The 15,244-nt window shown below is 34.2% G+C and overlaps 1 protein-coding gene across 1 annotated transcript in view; it reads right to left on the bottom strand.

Annotated features, from left to right (window-relative positions):
* The window catches only part of Dad (Daughters against dpp), a 70,720-nt gene that overhangs the window by 26,481 nt on the left and 28,995 nt on the right, over positions 1 to 15,244 (bottom strand). The window contains exons 2-3 of the mRNA XM_081748979.1: positions 3,320 to 3,373; positions 1,437 to 1,514 (exon numbers count right to left, since the gene is read on the bottom strand). Coding sequence (XP_081605105.1) covers positions 1,437 to 1,514; positions 3,320 to 3,373 — 132 coding nt within the window. The remainder of the gene's footprint in view (positions 1 to 1,436; positions 1,515 to 3,319; positions 3,374 to 15,244) is intronic.

Raw genomic sequence — 15,244 nt, 5'->3', positions numbered from 1 at the left:
TTTTTTTTCAAAATTCACCGTTCAACTGTTTTTGAATTTTTGAGATGAGCTCTATCGGATTTTAATAACAGGGTATATGCAAACGGGAACCTTTTTGGTAGAAAGCACAATGTAAAGTTAACCGTTTCTACCACACATTTAACCTCGTTCACTCACTTTGGTATATTTCCATTCAAAAGGGAACATAAAAAGCGGTTTGTTGTATTCGTGTTGTTTTTTTTTTTTCCCGGAACATTTTCAAAAGCGTTCTCAAGTCAAAATTTATTGCTTTCAACTGTAATATTACTAATTGTGGAAATGTTCCCTTGTCAAAATAAGCTCGTCAAATGCGGTGATGGTTCTGAGGTTTGGTTCCCAGTGTAGTGCTTAGAATTGGCAGTGATTCCAAAAAGTTCCCCGTCAGAAATTATGTGATAAAATGTCATATCTTATTTAGGACTAATTTTTCTGTAAGCATTTTTTTTTAACGTAATTGTTGAACTTAGTCAAACTGATTACGATCACCTTTTCTCGTACGTCTATACTACTGACAACCCTGATTTTTTTTAACATACCTGGATCCACACGAAAGAATGAATACGTATTCATGATTTATTGGGAGATATTCTTTTGACTAGACACTTTGTACTCACAGGTAATTCTTAGGGAGTAGCGTAAAAACCATGCATCATACCGGGACAAAAAAAAAAAAAAAAAATCCGTCATGAGTCAACTCGAGAAATAAACAATCATTACCGGTATCACTATAGTAAGTATTCTACCATCGCTGGCAGGTCATTTACTTGAAGTACCTTCGTTTTGACGTAAGAATCACTTTCTTTAAAATCGTCCATGTTCTTCTTACCCTCACTGTTTCGTCTTCTACTGCCATATTGTTACATCCTTAATAAGATAATTTCTTTTCACGTAATATCTTAGTCATCAATGACTTGATATTTTCATGACCATTGTGAATGTATTTTACAATAAAACTTTTTCTTTTCGGGGGTGTGGTGGAGTGTTCAGGGTTGTTTCATTTATTTAGTTTTCCCAATGATCGCCGAAAGTGTCATACAAAGCAGCTAGCTACCTTTTCTCTTTTAAATACTTCTGAAATTTGCTAATGAGTATTGTTAATCTCCTCCGAGATTCTGCTAACATTTTCTCATTGGCTTTTCGTTCCACATCGTTAAGCATTACGCCACCGAAGCGTATATAATGACAATTAGATTTCAGACACAGTTACTGCCAGAAACTTCTTGAAAGATTTGTTATATTTTAGATCTGATTTAAACGTGCTATCGAGATACCTTTTCTCACATATAGAAGGCTACTATTCAAGCAGAAGACTAATATTGGGTCATTACTTTGACGAAACTTCCTTTTTTTTTAATTATAGGATTTAGAGGCAAATGAACATAATTTGTTACTAAATGGTCTGCAAATATAGTACTTACCTTCACCGTTCGTGGTGAAAGAACCATACTGAGAAGACCCTCTCGTCCGCAGAGGTTCTCTTTCACTGGGTGCACGATCTACAAACAAAAAAAATACGCAATTATTAACTATTATACATTCTACATAAATATGTTACTTAATAATAGTTTTCTTTTTTAGCTGAATTTCCTTCAACGATAAACACATTTTGATCAAAGGTCGAAAGATGTTTGCTGTCTCTCACTCTAATGTACAAAATTTCAACACAATACAAAAATTTAATTAATTAATACACTTATTTTATGCATACCTTTGTTTCAACGCTTTCTATGAATTTTAATTCTGAACTTGTTGTAAAGATAGGTTCGAATTGTTACAAATTTACTTTTCTAATATATATATATATATATATATATATATATATATATATATATATATATACAGAGAATGATCAATTTTATTTTTACAATAAGCATCTGCGAAATAATGAAAGAAATTCATTTTGAATTTTGTCCGTAGAAATGTGAATATTCAGTCACTAAAAAATATCAGTAAAACGAATAGAATTATTGTTTTAATGGCTGAAATGTATATTTCTACTGCAATACAAAATGATTATTTTGATTACAAGAAATAAAACCCTTTTTTCAATATTTCATTTTATTTACACTAAAATCAAGAAGTAAATGGAACAGGATAAAAGAGTATTGTGAAACAGTATATGAAAATTAGTTTATTAATTTAATCTTTATTATTATTATTATTATTAAACTTTAGCATATTTTTTTTTCGTCTTGCTTACTAAATTAGCGTCTAACGTGCACCCCAAGGCCTGGACCTAATAAGCCTAGTGAAATTCAACCCTGATTCCAGGTAATCTTTAAATTTTTAGTTTAAGCTTGGTGTAAAGGGACAAGTTTTGCCAATAGATGTCACTACGGTCTTCGTATCTCTCTCGTGTATTTTTACCTTTCACAAAAATTTACAACTTCTCTTACAAATTTCAACCTAGAGACTTCAAATTTCTAGAGGAGAAACTTCATAACCTATCGAAGGCAACAATCCGTGCCGATTTTTTTATTTATAATTTTCTTCATTGTTGAAATAGTTCCATTGTTAAAGGTTAGGACATCCATTTCAACAATGAAGAAAATTACAAATAAAAAATCGGCACGGATTGTTGCCTTCGATAGGTTATGAAGTTCTTTCTTTCAAAGTTTGAAGTCTGTAAGTTGAAATTTATAAGAGAAATCGTGAATTTTTGTGAAAGGTAAGCAATATATGAAAGAGATACGAAGACTGTAGTGACATCTATTGGCAAAACTTGTCCCTTTACACCAACCTTAAACCATTTTAACACCGTAACATATTAATGAAACGACTTTACATACTACAATGAGAATACAGAAAAAGTTCTAGGAAAATTTACTAGACGAAGTTTCGAATACTGTCATAACCCTGTTAAACTCATGACTAAGACAATGCTTTTTTTTTTTTTTTTTAAGTTGATAATAATGCTCTGTTTCAATAAAACTAAATCTTAAAGCAATCACCCGAACGTTCACTTCTTCATTACACTTTACATGGGATAAGAAGCAACCTTATACGCTATATAGGCCTAGAATAGACTGATTTTAGACATTATCTAATTTCCCGAAAATTAATTTGTACGCCATTTTTGGCTACATATAATACTCTACATAAATCATGACAATTTTCACAACTGAAAAATGGCCTTGTGCTACCATGTTGGTAAACAACTTACTAATTTATAACTATATTTTAAAAAAATAAAAAAAAAATGACCTTTCTTTATCCAAGGTTAAGTAGTTCTACAGGTGTAATTATTATTCCTAGTTATAATTTATGTAATATGACACTTTAAAAAAAAAAGTATACATACCTTCCGGTTTCAACCTTTCCCTGGAAAACCTGCAATAAGGAGGCGGCGGTAACTCTGAAAAATAAAAATATCAGACAAATATTAGTATACTCCGTATATTACATCTTCATCTGCTGGAACCAAAGTAATGAAGTTCAACATTTTGGGTGATAATTGGAAAGACGTTATAGCTACAACAATTCATAGCACACACACACACAAAATTCCAACAATTTACGATTATAAGTTCAATGTGATAACTAATACACCATCTTCTCTCTCTCTCTCTCGGACGATGTGAAGTTATGAGGCTGGTTCGAGGGATTTCCTGGATGGATGAGGGAAATAAAAATTAATGGAATAAAAACAGTCTGAAATGAAATCTTTGAGTTTTATGTCCCACGGTTATGCCGGCTAGGCTAAAGGAGACGGTGATGATGAGAAATGAATGAAATGGTGGAATGAAGAAAGTGGGAGGAAATAGGAGAACCCCGAGAAAACACACGCACACGGTGTTTGTCTACCACAAAGTTTACTTGGCGCAAGCTGGGATCGAACCAGGGACCCCATGCAACAGAGGTCGGAGAACCTACTACCATTGATCCATCATGGCTTTACTGTATTGCAGTGATAAAAATTACAAACGTCTGATTTTTCTTTCCAATAATTTCATGTATCCAGTATCTTCATCTTCTTAAAGACTGTACGCGGAAACAGCTTAGATTTTTATTAGGGGTGGTCAAAATTATTCAGATTCCGGAAAAATTCTGGATGACAACACTATCGATTTTTCAAACAAAAAGCATCTTTAATATTAAAATTACAGACAAATCACACACAATGGGGACATGTTTCCTCAGCGCTTACCTCTAGTGCGTAGGCCCCTGTTCGATCCCCGGCCACGTTGTTTCTGGTGGACAATATTTTGTCTGGGTATTTTCTAGGTGTACTCCCGTTTCCTCCCACTTTCTCATTCCACCATATCTTCCACTGTCATTCACTTGCCTTAATCATAGTCTCCCTTAGCCTAAAGATCATATAATCGTGGAACGTTAAACTGAAATATTTTAATTTCATTTACAAATTACACACAACTAAAACTGCTATAACCCTACTTTTAAAAAAATAGAGAACATAGTCAATATTTACAAGTATTTGATAAAGCGCATGAACTATGAATAATATATTATATTCTCAGTCATAGACTAATAATTGTTTATTTTGATTTGATCTTCTTGCACATAATAAACAATTATGTAAAACAAGTATTATTGATGCCCAATGCATACCCTTATTAACTACATTAAATACATTACATACTGTATAAGTAATCAAATCTAATGTTTTGACATGTATTTCGAAGAACTGAAAATCCAGAGAGGAGTATTGTTCTTCTTGCTCCCCGCTGCGGGTCCCCATTGCTACACAGATTATATACGTAAGACAAAACAATATCCATTGTCTAAACAAACAATGCTATGCGATATTAATTGTTCTGCTATCAACATTCAATATAATGTTTATATCACCATTGAAATTGTTGTCTACTGAGCAATTCATTATGAGTCAATATTAGGAAACAAATGCATTCATCTATGGAAAATCCACTCTGTAATGACCAAAATTACACATTAAAAACAAGTGATTCATCGTAGATAATATTTTTATGTATTGCATAGCAAAGGATGTGTATATTCATTTTACTTATTATGGTGAATTGCAAACCAAAATAGAATTCGAAAAAGGTAAAAAATTAGTTTTAAGCTGATTATTTCTCCATCTTGAACATCTTCTTGCCATGGGCGAACATAATATGGTACCATATTAGACTTTTCTTAACTTGGACAGCATTTGTGGAATCAATGTGGGCCAAATTGGGCAAGTTTCATTGTATAAAGGAAAGGGAAGGTGGAGAAGTTAGTATCCTGATGTGGATCTGAGAAGTACAGAGTACTAGTCCAGAGTTCATAATTTTAGATTTTATATTTCATATATATAGCCTATAATATTTCGGAAAGGATCAGGTTCCTAACGTCATGTCCTCGATATGACTTAATATTTTGCATTTGATGTAGAATTTTCGTAACTCCTGGTAATTATTATTTTTTTAAAATAAAAAAAGTTAAAATTTTACTGTTTGTAAAACAATATATATATGTAAAGAAGTAGGTATGTATTGAAACATGAATTTCAAGCACATCATAATTTGATGCAACATTCCAGTCAGCAACGGAATTTGGGTACACTGAATGTTTTAATATGACAAAAATATAATTTTGATCGCTCATTATTTAAACATCAAAATTTTCAATTTAAGACAAATAAAGGTATACACAAATAAATAATCGAACTTTATTGTATATTAATGCATGCAATTAAGTTTCATTAAATTTGGCTTTTTTTGTTTTCTCCGACTAAAGAACCTACTTTTGTAGAAATTTCTCCAGTAGATTTCTTCCTACAGTGAAACAGAGTGGAAGAAAGACCTGGCACACTCTTTCCACAAATAATACCTTCATTTCGTTCGTGTGTACAATGAATAACAATTACTGCTGTCACTCCCACTCCACTACCGAAACAAAGAACTCTCCCAAGTTAACTGGAACGGAAAATATTTCAGTACGTTTGGTGGAAACACGGCATCAAGAAGAAATACCGCTAGCTTTTGTTCTATCCATCTATTAAGAGACAAAAACACAAGAGTCCCGAGCGGCAAGTACTCAATCCCACAAAAAGCAGTTAAAAAAAAAAAAAACATAAAGGTAATCAACAAGCGCGTCCATTCTTTATTTTGGGGTTGCCGTGGCTCAGTGTTCACGGTATTCGCCTCTGATGCATGGGGTTCCTGGTTCGCCCCTGTTAACACCAAGTAGGCTTTGTAGTCGGCAAACACCGTGAACGTGAGTTTTCTCAGTTTTCCCATTTCCTCCCATTTTCTTTATACCACCATGTCACTCATTATTATCACCGTATCAGCCCATAATCGTAGGGCATTAAGCGCAAAAAGATCTTATTTACATTTACTCAGTCGCTTTGTTATATTTAATTCTTATTCTTGTCATACAAAACATCGAATAATAATAATAATAATAATAATAATAATAATAATAATAATAATAATAATAATAATAATAATAATAATAATAATAATAATAATAATAATAGTAACAGAACTACTCATATTGCATGTATTGGCGTGGGAGACCCGGGTTCGATTCCTGGCGGGAGCTAATGTGGTTCGGATTCCACGTTAATCAGTAGGTCCACGTCTCAATATAGCCTCGCTGCTGAGTGGGACGATAAACCCAAAATCAACTCAACTCAACTCATATTACATGTAAGTATAATAAGTGCCATTTAACTAACTAACTCTATGGAACCAAGAGGTCCAATGTCACGTTCACAAAAGCTCTCCATTAACTTCTATCCTTAGCCAATTGGATTCAGTTGCTACTTTATTCTTACTTCTGTGAGATCCATCTTAATACTGTCCTCCCATCTGCGCCTAGTCTTCTAATGGTCGTCTTCCGATTGGACTTCCAGTCTAAACTTTGAAAGCGTTCCTACTTTCTTCAATTCTGGTTACGTGACTGCCCACTTGAGCCTTCTGGACTAGATTCTAACTGTGTTTGGTAAACGGTATAAATTGTACAGTTCCTCGTTATGAAGTTTCCGTCATTGCTCATTCCCGTTCCTCCTGGATTCGAATATTAGTCTCAGGATCGTGTTCTCAAATATTGTCAGCTATGTATGAGAGACCAAGTTTCGCAGCCATGTGGGACAACAACCATGATTATCGCCTTATATATTTCAAGCTTCAAATTCCTCGACAGAATTCGCGACGACAAAGGTTTTGAACTGAATAATAGCACGAATTCCCTGCTTTTAGTCTACACTTAAGTTCTTCGTCATAGTTAAAACCGTAATGGCCTTGATTTCTTTTGCAGTGGAACACTGCTCGCTTGTTTGGTCTATGGTCTATTCCACACATCTTTCCAAGCTAAACAATGTTCTCAACATCTTTTTGCCATTATTCGTAACAAAGTTCAAGAATTACGTATGCCAAGTAATGAAGCTATCATTAAAATACTCAATACTGCATCATACAGTGCTTGTCACAAGAAAAAAAAAATCGTGTTTCTTCATAATGGAAAATTAACATGCCATTCTGCACTCTCCATACTTAACTTTAGAGTAACCAGTTGCACTATGCGTAATTCGAGTCTATTCCATCTTCCTAACCCTCAACTTTCGACACTAATCTAAAGGTGGCTCATGTACAGACTTCCAACTGAATTCAACCGACATATATATACCATTACATATCTCCCCCTGAAAGAATTTTCCGATTCATATTGTGCAAAATTAGGTTGTAAATATTGTTACGTAACTCTCTGTTAATATTTTTGTTGATATATATATATATATATATATATATATATATATATATATATATATATATATATATATATATATATATATGCTATTACTGTTGCCAGTGGCGTATTTACGATTTTGTTTCAGAGGGGCTTTGTTAACTTTATTTCTGGAAATATAAAAATTCTGCAACATATTTCATTTATTTTAAAATAGTAAATTAAATTTCGGGGGGCTTAAGCTCGGAAACCTCCCCTTAAATACGCCACTGATTGTTGCCCAACACACTGTACCTGGAACATTAAATACTAATTAAAGTATGGAAATACGTTAAACTACAAATTCTAATCTAATTGAAACTGAATATTTTAATAAAATACAATAAAGCAATATTTACGTAATATTTCCAAATCCTAATATTCTCAATCTAGTCCAGTTTCCTTACTCTCAACATCATATTTCAAGCTTTCTTGACCTACAGTACGATTTTGTATTACTGAAATAGCTCCCAATTGATTGTATGATGCTGGGTCAACGCAGAAAAATCTTGAATCCCAACGGGAAATACTGAATATGAAACCACGCACATGAAAATGCCTGATTGCCAATGAGCCACGCGAAAACACTCACACATCCAATTTAACGTATTACTGGAATCGACAAGAGCAAAATCATGTGTATGCTGTAGATAAGTATTTCACATGATGTGCAATTACGCGATCAAATTTTATTTTATGCAATTCTGTACTTACTCCAGGTTATTCTTCTTGGTAATTGAATTTAAGAGGGGAAATTAATATTAGTTATTACACACGAAAGATGCACTACAATACTTCCTGTTGAACATATGATGCATTGATTCATCAGATACATCAACAATTTAATTTTTAAAAAGTGCACTGTGTAGCATTCTATTTATCCTTGATAAACTGTTCTATTAATTTGTAGGGGCGAGTGGTAGAGCGTTCACATCTGGTGCTTGGGGTCCCGGGTTCGATCCCAGCCCCTGCCAAGTGAACTTTGTTGTGGACAAACACTGTGTGCGTGGGTTTTCTCGGGGTTCTCCCACTTTCTTCATTTCATTCATTATTCATCATCACCGTCTCCTTTAGCCTAACCGGCATAACCGTGGGACGTAAAACTCAAAGATTTCATTTCATTTTCATTTTCTACTAATTTGTATTCATTTGAAATGATTCATAGATGGGAGTGGGTGATCTTTCATCTTATCTATGGAACCTGTCAAATATCAATGAAAGGAATTACGGACAATAATCACCGTCTAAGGAACGTGGCGGGACCATTGGTAATCGTTAGTGAAAAGTTTCAATTTCAATGCAAAAATTATACAACCTGCTCTGTATGGGTAGCAATCAATGTTTCATAATAATATTAAGACTGTTTCAAACTCTCAGTTATTTTAATTTCAAAAGAGAATTCTATACACAAATGTGTTTGTGCAGAGAGAGAGAAAAAAAGAAAGAAAAACTGTTGCATTCAATTGCGCGCGAAAGGTAGGTGGTGCAATTCACTATTTTGTAGGGGCAATGAACCTTTACTGTTCCCTTAGAATACAAGAAGCCGTCAAGCTTCGTCAGAAAGAATGAAATGCCGAATTTCTCGTCCCATTTGTAAATAAATAAATAAATCTGCCAAATTGGCTCAATAAGAATGTAATACACGAAACTGAATTAAGTAATAAAAAAAAAAATACCAAACGAAATCGTCCTTTGCATATGTTGCACAATAAATAGCTACAGCAGTGGTGTATTTAAGGGAGGTTCGGGCTTAAGCCCCCCTCGACATTTTATTTACAATATTAAAGTACATGAAATGTCTTGCAGAATTTTCACATTTCCAGGAATAAAGTTAGCAAATTTCCCCGAAACAAAATCGTATATACGCCACAGAGCTACAGTATAATTTTTTTTAACGTTCCAGTCATCAATAGCTATAGCCATTCTGATATTAATAGCTATAGTCTATGTGTATGTATATGTATATAAATTATCTGTTTTGTTTGTTGACTGGGGTCTAATGATAAACACCAATGCTATGAAACAGGACCACCGTTAAAAGAATCCGAACCGCGACCAGACTTATCCGAGTCAAGTACCTCACTGATAAACTAGGATCCTCGTTTACGAAGGAGCACAACAAATACTTATTTGTGGAAACAAAGGACATGATTACAAATTAGAAAGAATGGTCTTTTTAAAATGGAATATTGCTCTTTTTCGTTATAGAGACTAAAGTTTACAGAGCCTTACTTCCGCCTAGAACTTTAAAAACTTCCGTAAGATGCATGACTAAAAACGCATGATGCGTAACAAGAACTTCAAAATACAAATGACAGAGTAGCACTGTATAATTCCGAATCTACTCATGAAGAACAGTGTTCCTCTATCTTTATTGATCTAAATCTCAAAATTCAATATTGTCCTTCATTTGCACTGATACATGATTCGGTATTTACATGTACAGAATATAATTAATGTAATGGAACAGCTATACAGAAGCAGATGTTGATTCTCTTCCCAACCAACACGCACAACCTCCCCCCCCCTCACCAACTGTTTTTAAATATAGCAAATTGCACAAGGGACAAGGTAGCGGCGCATATCTTTACATGTAATCTCGCATTGCATGCAGCTCTCCAAGTATTTAAAAGAAAAACGAAAGTGTAAGCAATTAAATCATTATCCTCCGTAATCATCATCAAATGTTTGTTACAGTTCCCTCGCGTACACCTGTCTCACTTCTCTATCTCTCATGCAATTGTGAATATTCAACTATAAAAACAATACAAAGGTTAAACTATTACAGCAGGCCATTACTGATACATAAGGGTTCAATTCTACACTGATGCAGAAGTGCCTAGAGGGTGGTACCTTGAAACGCAGAGAATTATCAGTAATTTGGGGGAGTATAAATTCATGAATTCGAACATTTTCTCTAATTCTGGGTTCCCTAGCAGTATCAAGCCCTTGTAGATTTCCTACAAAATAATAAACCATTTGAAACTTTTGGAGACAAGATGGGGAAAGAGTTTGCAGGGGAGGAAAAAAATATTCATTGAAAATTTAATAAAAAGAATGATTATTCAATGAGAAAATCTTGTGGAATATTTCATATCCCTCTCTGTGAAGGGTAGCAACTATCCAAAGGTAGTATGCTAATTTCCGAGGGTTAATTTATGACTTTATGACCCCCGTAAGTTTTACATTTTTATGCTTAGCGTTATGTGCAATTTAGTGAGGGGCAAAGATATTTCTAACCTTTTTCATCTAAAATTGATTTAGGTTTCCATCTAACACTAAAAGCAATTCGCCGAAAATAGTTCATATTTTATTTTTCTCTCTCTCTCTCCCCCCTTAGAATGACTACAGCATTCCGAGGGAGGTAATCATTGATTTGTAGGGGGTACGGTTGGCAATTTTCATGAATTATTATTATTATTATTTTTCATACACTACACAAGTACCAAAAAGATCTAATGAATTCTGGTAAAGGCTTTAAAGCATTCTCCAGTACTGCATTTAGGGGAGGGGGCAGAAATATTTACTGAATAATTATCTAGATATGTTTTTTATTTATTTATTTATTATTGGTTGCGGAGACAGGGAAGATATTACGACCAAAGAAGAGAAAATCATTGGTTAAACTTAAAGGTAGCCACTACTTAATTTTGGGTGGACATAACAGAAAAAATGGAGGGCTGCACTGACTTTAGAAGTCTGCACGGGCTCGGGCTTACAAAGCATATACGGCAAAGCCCGGCCATAAATTTTTAAATATACAACAGTATTTCTCTGGCCTTTTCGGGCCTAACTTTGTAAATATACTGTACAAAGATATATATATATATATATATATATATATATATATATATATATATATATATATATATATATATATATATATATATATATATATATATATATATATATATATTCAAAGTTTTTTCTGGAGAACTTTTAAAGCACAACTGCAAAATTAAACCTCTAATTGCTGTAAATAAAAATACAACTTTGCGTTAATTATTAAGTTTCTGTAATTCGGGCTTACTTCGGGCTCATTTGATTACCACACGAGCTCGGGCCTAAATGGTAAAAGAAATTTCGGACTCGGGTCGGGTCTCATATTGTAAATTCACGGGCCAGGCCGGGTCCGGGATAAACATTCCGGCCCGTGCAGACCTCTAACTAACGTATAATCAAAAACAGTTCTCTTATTCGGCTTTACGCTCACTCACTCACTCAGTAATGTAGTAAAATATGAAAGAAAGCAAATTCGAATACGGAAATTGTTCAAATAATAGTTTTTTAGGACAACTTACAAGTTAGTTAGTACATTACAAATACAAGATACTTTTGTCTATGGGCATGCCTATTCCTTTTTATGTATATAATATTATTCTACCTCCATAAATTTCTATAATTTTACCATACAGATGTCAGATCATAGTTTTATTTCCTACACACAGCATGTAACATAATACAAGTTCCTTCTATCGTCTGCAAATATTGCACCTTCATTACCCAATTTCAATGTAAATACTCTTCCGTCGCTTCTCTCGTTTAGCCTTCAGTGTTGAATGAAGAGGCCGGCCACGACTAACAACATGAGTGGCCTCGTCTAAAGGTTAGTAGAAAGAAGGAAAAAAATCAATGAATCTCTCCTAAAACTTCAAACAACTGTCGAACATGTTAACACAGCAAACGGCTACGGTAAGTCACGTTACGAAGTGCTCTAGCTTCACTAATCAATGCATTTTTGGTCATGATCCACACGGTAGGAAGTATAAATATAATTAACTGTATATATGGATTGTTAAAAAATACAACAAATAATATTTAATGTGCCACAAGTGGTCTCTGTGGTGGACAAACACCGTGCACATGACTTTTCTCGTGGTTCTTGCATTTTTTCCATTACACCATTTCGTTCCTTATTAACATCCCCATTTCCCTTAGTCCCGGAGTATATTCATGTGACTGAAACTTTAAAAGATACAATAGACAGTAAATTGGTTCTTGCTTGATTGAGAAAAAGGTTAGTGTGTTACGACTTTGCATACAAATACGAAAGGCAAGTGCTGAGACTGGCAGCATGGTCCTGTAATACATGTGGGCGATATGGCCTCTTGAAAGCAGGCTTTCATAAATTATGTCCGTGGGGGGAAGATCAAAATATAAGGGGGGATGAACTGAAACACTATTTGCTATTAAAAAAATGGACAAGGGCGCCGATTTCTCTAACTTTGGAAGGGCCCGTTTAGATGTATGTTTGTTTGCAGACGGCATATATGAGGAATTTGAGACGAACTGAATTCAAATTGACAAATATTATATATTCATAAATTAAATGCGGCGGGTCCAATGAGCATTGGGAGGCCTGGGCTCCCCAGGATCGGTGCCCTTAGCCCTGGACAAAAGTGTAATCTCAATTAACCTTTCCTCTGGGGGGAGGGAATATGTATGGAGAAACAATGTTTAAAGATGAGACAGTATAGGGAGAACAATCTTTGATTTTGCATGATGGTCTGTGCGCCCATCAACTGCACTGGATCCAAGCCCCAGTTGTGGTTCAGAGCCCACACCAACAGCAGGCCCTGTCCTTTTTATCCATGTGATGTTGCTTAAGGGCGCAAAACACAAACCTCACGAATGACCAATAAGCTTCATTTTACTGAGATCACATGGATATTGAGTCTATACTAGTCATTTCTTAACTGGACACTCTTTAAAATTACACTTTGCTGCTCGTATTCCCAGTAAATCACAGTAAAAGAGCAAGGACAAGACAGCAAGCAAGGCATAATCGAATGTTTTGTAAATACACTACAAGTGGATGCATGACTAATTAATCGAACACTGCCATGTTTTAATTTCATTTCATTTACTTTGTTTTCCCGTCTTTGCTCAACCTATTCTCTCTCCTGGCCCTGATTGTATAAGCCAGCTAATACCTGATACATTGGCTATTTGGAAATGGTTGGTTAATCCAATGTGCCATTTTGTATATTACTATATAACGAAAACACATAAAATAAATCAGTTTTCTTTATCCTTAACCAATGTGTCAAGTTGTGGCCCTCGAGGTTCTCTTGTCCTGCTGTCCTCCCAAAATTCAACATTAGTGTTAAAAAAAAAAGACAGAAAAAAACAGTTGAGAATGCTCCAAAGGCACTGCCAGAACGAACTGAAAAAGAATTAATTTTTCTTAACTTCTACATGCCTTATACCAATTGAGGTAGGTGAGCGCAACAGTGGTCTAACCCACATTTTTTTAAAAGTGGAGAAAATTCAAGTTAAAGTTAAACATATGCTTTTCGTACAATATACCAAAAGCAACCACAAGCGGTTGAATGTGTCATACATTGTACATATACTGTATATACTGTATTGTACAAAAAACTACATGTGTTTAACTTGATTTTTCTCCATTTTTAAGAATGTGGGTTAGACTACTGTTGCGCTCACCTACCTCAATTGTTCTATGTACTTTATTATTTTACTCATTAAACAATTCTTGTAATATATCTATCTTTGAGTACTAATTTTTTTTCTACATGTTTTGTTTAAAGAGTTCCGTTAACACGTTCTAAGATATGGTGTTTTACGAAGACAAATGCTCAAAATTGAAAAATATCTCTGACTTATGGTTCCCGAGATATGGGTCATTATATCTCCAGAAATCCGAACTATTTTGTCCAATATCTCGGGAACAGTAAGAGTGACATATGCTTTTCGTACAATATACCAAAAGCAACCACAAGCGGTTGAATGTGTCATACATTGTACATATACTGTATATACTGTATTGTACAAAAAACTACATGTGTTTAACTTGATTTTTCTCCATTTTTAAGAATGTGGGTTAGACTACTGTTGCGCTCACCTACCTCAATTGTTCTATGTACTTTATTATTTTACTCATTAAACAATTCTTGTAATATATCTATCTTTGAGTACTAATTTTTTTTCTACATGTTTTGTTTAAAGAGTTCCGTTAACACGTTCTAAGATATGGTGTTTTACGAAGACAAATGCTCAAAATTGAAAAATATCTCTGACTTATGGTTCCCGAGATATGGGTCATTATATCTCCAGAAATCCGAACTATTTTGTCCAATATCTCGGGAACAGTAAGAGTGACATATGCTTTTCGTACAATATACCAAAAGCAACCACAAGCGGTTGAATGTGTCATACATTGTACATATACTGTATATACTGTATTGTACAAAAAACTACATGTGTTTAACTTGATTTTTCTCCATTTTTAAGAATGTGGGTTAGACTACTGTTGCGCTCACCTACCTCAATTGTTCTATGTACTTTATTATTTTACTCATTAAACAATTCTTGTAATATATCTATCTTTGAGTACTAATTTTTTTTCTACATGTTTTGTTTAAAGAGTTCCGTTAACACGTTCTAAGATATGGTGTTTTACGAAGACAAATGCTCAAAATTGAAAAATATCTCTGACTTATGGTTCCCGAGATATGGGTCATTATATCTCCAGAAATCCGAACTATTTTGTCCAATATCTCGGGAACAG

The sequence above is a fragment of the Thermobia domestica genome, chromosome 2 (assembly GCF_964235325.1).
Source record: "Thermobia domestica chromosome 2, izTheDome1.hap1.1, whole genome shotgun sequence".
In the NCBI taxonomy this organism is placed as follows: domain Eukaryota; kingdom Metazoa; phylum Arthropoda; class Insecta; order Zygentoma; family Lepismatidae; genus Thermobia; species Thermobia domestica.
The sequence above is the reverse complement of the archived record's forward strand: the minus strand, read 5'-3'. Positions and strand labels throughout refer to the sequence as shown.